The sequence below is a fragment of the Hippocampus comes genome, unplaced genomic scaffold (assembly GCF_001891065.2).
Source record: "Hippocampus comes isolate QL1 unplaced genomic scaffold, H_comes_QL1_v1.1 scaffold94, whole genome shotgun sequence".
NCBI lineage: Eukaryota > Metazoa > Chordata > Actinopteri > Syngnathiformes > Syngnathidae > Hippocampus > Hippocampus comes.
In genome coordinates this window covers 371,317-375,829 of record NW_017806059.1, presented here as the reverse complement: position 1 = coordinate 375,829, position 4,513 = coordinate 371,317, and the positions used below count along the sequence as shown (strand labels likewise).

The window sequence follows — 4,513 nt, the reverse complement described above, 5'->3', positions numbered from 1 at the left end:
TGGTGACTAATTCCATCAAGACGAGGGTCCCCTGTGTTTGAAGAAAGGTTGGTCCACCATCCGGCGTCTCAGGAGGGGCAAGCGGTGGACAATCAACACTGTGCATCGTCAGGATGGTGTGCTGCTGACCTCGACTTGGGACATTGTGAATTGGTAGAATATTATACTTTGAAGACCTCCTGAGTTTCACTTACATGTCTTCCCAAGAGGAAGCAGAGTCTGCCGAGGTGGGATCTCTTATCTTTGCGATTAAGGTCACCGAGGTGGTTAAAAACCTACTTTGTGGCAAGGCCCCCGAGGCTGGATCTGATCTGGCCAGCGTTCCAAAAGCTTTTGGATGCTGTGGGACTGTTCTAAAAATAACCAGAAAAGCTTGCCAACCAATGGTAAAGTATACTGTCCCTTACTCTCTATACTAATAGACATCTCCCTTCTCTATTTTTGTTTCATTTTTCAGTTGTTATTTTTTTTTCTCACATATGTGCTTGGATTGTCAAAGTATCACTTCAAACCTTGCATGTACTGTTGTAAATAATACCAGCTAACTTAAATTTGCAACATATTCATTCATTTATCGATGTGATTTTTAAAACTAATTGGAATAAACTTTTGAAAGTCAAACATTTTACAGGGGGGGGGGGGTTGCATTGCATATTGAATACTCCATAATAAGAGGAACCAGGGATGTTAATTTGAGCAGTTTATTGTACAATGCTACAATGCTTATTGTACAATTACTGACTGTAGTGAAAAATAGGAAGAAAAAGAAAAATTACCTCCTGGTATGTGACCATCCATCCACTGAAAGCTAATTTGCAAAGGGGTATGCTTGTCTACGAAGAATAATGAATTACTAATAAGTATCATGTTTCGGATGCATTCACATTCCAACCGCGTTGCTTTCCCACTGTTATCCGTGGTGTTAACCCTGGTGCACAGAGGTTGCCATTTCCTCCCTTCTCACTTGCGTGCGGGCGTGTGCAGAGGCAGCAGGAGCTCGCCACTCTGATAACTTCAGTCTGCAAGCGAGCCTCTGCCCCAAACGAGGAAAAATGAATCATGGAAAAGAGAAGGACATTTGTATCGTTTGAGGTTTTTGAAGTTTTTGTACAATTACGGGTGCATAACATTTTGAAGTTTGATTTTTGATGCCTGGGACTCGTAGATTATTCCACTGAGGGTATAGAGTTGTTGCTGTTCATTTTTTCTTTTCTTTTTTTTTTTTTTTTGCAAGAAGCCCGTCATGGAAAACTTGACCACAGACAACATGACGGCGGACAATGACACGTCTTCGGCGCAGCACAATCACACCTTGGGTGTGTGGCGCGACTACGCGCTGGGGTACAAGGCGGTCAGTGTGTTTTTGGTGTCCCTCATTTGCGGGCTGGGGATGGTGGGCAACATCATGGTCATCTTGGTGGTGCTGACCACCAAACACATGCGAACTCCCACGAACTGTTATCTCGTGAGCTTGGCTGCAGCCGACTTGATGGTGCTTACTGCTGCCGGGCTTCCGAACATTACCGACGCCCTGCATGGGCAGTGGGTGTACGGATACGCAGGCTGCCTGGGGATCACTTATCTCCAATATTTGGGGATTAACGCGTCCTCTTGTTCCATCACAGCATTCACGGTGGAGCGATACATCGCCATCTGCCACCCGATCAAGGCGCAGTTCCTGTGCACTTTATCGCGGGCGAAAAAGATCATCATGCTGGTGTGGGCGCTTACGTCCATCTATTGCATCATGTGGCTCTTTTTGTCAGCCACTCAAACTTTGGTATACGACAACGTCGTGCTCATCAGCTGCGCCTACAAAGTATCCAGGAGTCAATATCTGCCCATTTACTTCATAGATTTTGCAGTGTTTTACGTATTGCCCCTCATGCTGGCCACAGTTCTGTATGGACTCATCGCCAGGATACTTTTCTTAAATCCGTTGCCTGCGGACCCCAAAGACAGCACCAGCAAGTGGAGGAGAGGAACTTGTAAAGTGGAAGGACGGATGATCAGTGCAAGCTCCTCCAGCAGCACCACTGCTGCTTCCCGCAGACAGGTGAGGCAATTTACACTGCATCTCTCATATCAACAGTCGATTACACCTTACAGTCATCTTGCAAATATAAGATAAGATAAGATAATCTTTATTTGTCCCACACTGGGGAAATTTGCAATCTACAGCAGCAAAATTGGGGTAGGGGTGAGGGGGGAAATAAAGTGTTTCATTGCAATATGGGTCATTAAAGAATTGGAGGACATTTTAAATTCCGCCCATCAAATTTTAAATCATCCACATACAAAATACTGAAACATACAGTTTCTGAGTAAATTTACTTGTCCTGGGACCACATATAAATACGAATCTAAAATACCAAATAACTCTGGACTACTCTCTAAAATGCAAATTTTCTCTTGCTCTCCCCCCCCCCAATTGAATCTCAAATAAAACTGTTAAAATGATTTTTAAAAAAATATATTTGTTTCATTGCTGTCTCTTGTAACTGTGGGAACATTTGTTTTAATTAACATAATAATTCACATAAGAATTAATATTCATGGGTGTCCCACAACATGCACGCAACACTGTTACCATAACTTTTAACATAGTAGAAGTAGGGGACAGCAGTCAATCACATGATACGCTGCACTTGACATCATCAGTTTCCAAAAGAACGGATCAAGCAAAGATATGTCCTCTCTTCTATTTTTTTTAATATTAAATAGTTAGCCTTGACTGATTGAAAGTTTTTGTCTTTTAGTAACAGTAACAGCTAGCTAAAAAGCCAGCCTCTACTCCTGAGAGAAACGGCATTCATCCTTTTTATAAACTATGTCACTCTGGACCCTGCAACCATGTTACTGTGATTACACTGAAATGTATTGTAAAAAACAAATCACTCATGTACTGACAATAAAAATATTCGGAAATATACAGTATGTATAAATCGGAAAAGGAAATGTTTATTTTTCAAGAATTTAGATACCAAAAATTCAGGAATGACCCATATACAGTACTTAAATATATACATACACAGTAGTTGTACACGCACAGAAAATATACACACACACACACACACACACACACACACACACACACACACACACACAGACAAACATTAATAAATAAGGTCGGCCCAACACACTGACTAGGGGGGACCACAATCAAAGGTCCAGGAGCCCCATGAGAACAAATATAAAAGAAACATTGGGCATTTCATCAGAATCACACTAGTGGTGGTTTTCTGTTGGCACAAAACTAAAACCTATTAGTCTGTATATCCTTGCTTCAGATGGACCCCACACTGTGCTAAGGTAAAAACCCGTGAAGTCAGAGCTACAGCACACCGTGTTAGACGAGCATTCGTTTGTTCATCAGATAGAGGAAATAAGTCTTCCTGGAATAACAAAAGGGGTGTGGTAGCCTGAGGATATCCCTGCCCTATTGGCCAATTTGATCAGTTAACTCCAAGTCAAACATGATTTTTCTCCTCCATCAGTATAGTTGGGGCCTATTGTTTGACAAATGTACACCCAAAACTGTACTTGGGTTGGTCAGCATTAACTAAGCCACTCTGAATACAAGGGAGGAAATCATGTTGATTTCACAGGAGTAGTGAAAGGTCAAGTGTTGCTCACCGATGATGCGAACAGTATCATCAACACAGAGCACTTCATGCAGATGTTACCCGTCCGTCACATTCGAGATTAATCATCTTCATCGGATTAATGATTTGCTGATCATTAGCATCTTGCTTGGCTGTCACAATCGGGGCTTCTCCTGAATTGGGATTATTTGGGTAGTGCTGTGAATAATACATTCAGATTCTTCTGAAACATATCAAGTCAAGTTTTAAATGAGGAATATAATAATCTTTGTCCTGTACAGTTACCCATTTCAATGCCTATACAAAATAAATCGAGCGATCCATATATTAAAATACAATATGCTGTAATTAATAATTCATTTGAAGAAAGGGTTATATGAACACAAATACACAAGGAAATATAAAATATCTTCATAGGTTACTAGAAAATAGTTTAAAGCAAACATGAGTGTCAGGGGTGTCAAGAAAGAAAATTTAAAAAACACCGTCAAGGTTTTCAGAGCAAATGTTTTTCAGTCCACGATGAATCGCCTCGTTTGGGATTTACTGTACAGATCAGTTTATTCAAAAGAAAAGCATGAGGATGACCAATTCGAATGATAAAGAATCATTGTGTCACACATTTTGATCCATTCAAGAGAAACTCAGAGAATGGAGGTAACTATGAGCAGCACTAATGTTGTAAAACAGTGTTTCCCAACCAGAGGTATGCGTACCCCAAGGGGTCCGTGAGCACATTGCAGTGGGGTTCATGGAAACATTTGTACATGTATGTGGGTACCAGCATGTTTAAAATATGTAAATATTATTTACACTTTACATATTTGAGACTAAGATTACAACAGTTCACATATTTACTTAAATCTTTAATTCTAAAATTTTATACAGTAATTAATATTCAAACATTG

At 40.6% G+C, this 4,513-nt stretch overlaps 1 protein-coding gene across 1 annotated transcript in view; it reads left to right on the top strand.

The window, feature by feature from the left end:
• Nucleotides 1-985: 985 nt before the first annotated feature.
• Nucleotides 986-4,513, top strand: part of LOC109529631 (thyrotropin-releasing hormone receptor-like) — a 5,429-nt gene continuing 1,901 nt past the window's right edge. Inside the window, exon 1 of the mRNA XM_019892999.1 lies at nucleotides 986-2,056. Within this exon, the coding sequence (XP_019748558.1) occupies nucleotides 1,244-2,056 (813 nt within the window). The 5' untranslated portion in view covers nucleotides 986-1,243. The remainder of the gene's footprint in view (nucleotides 2,057-4,513) is intronic.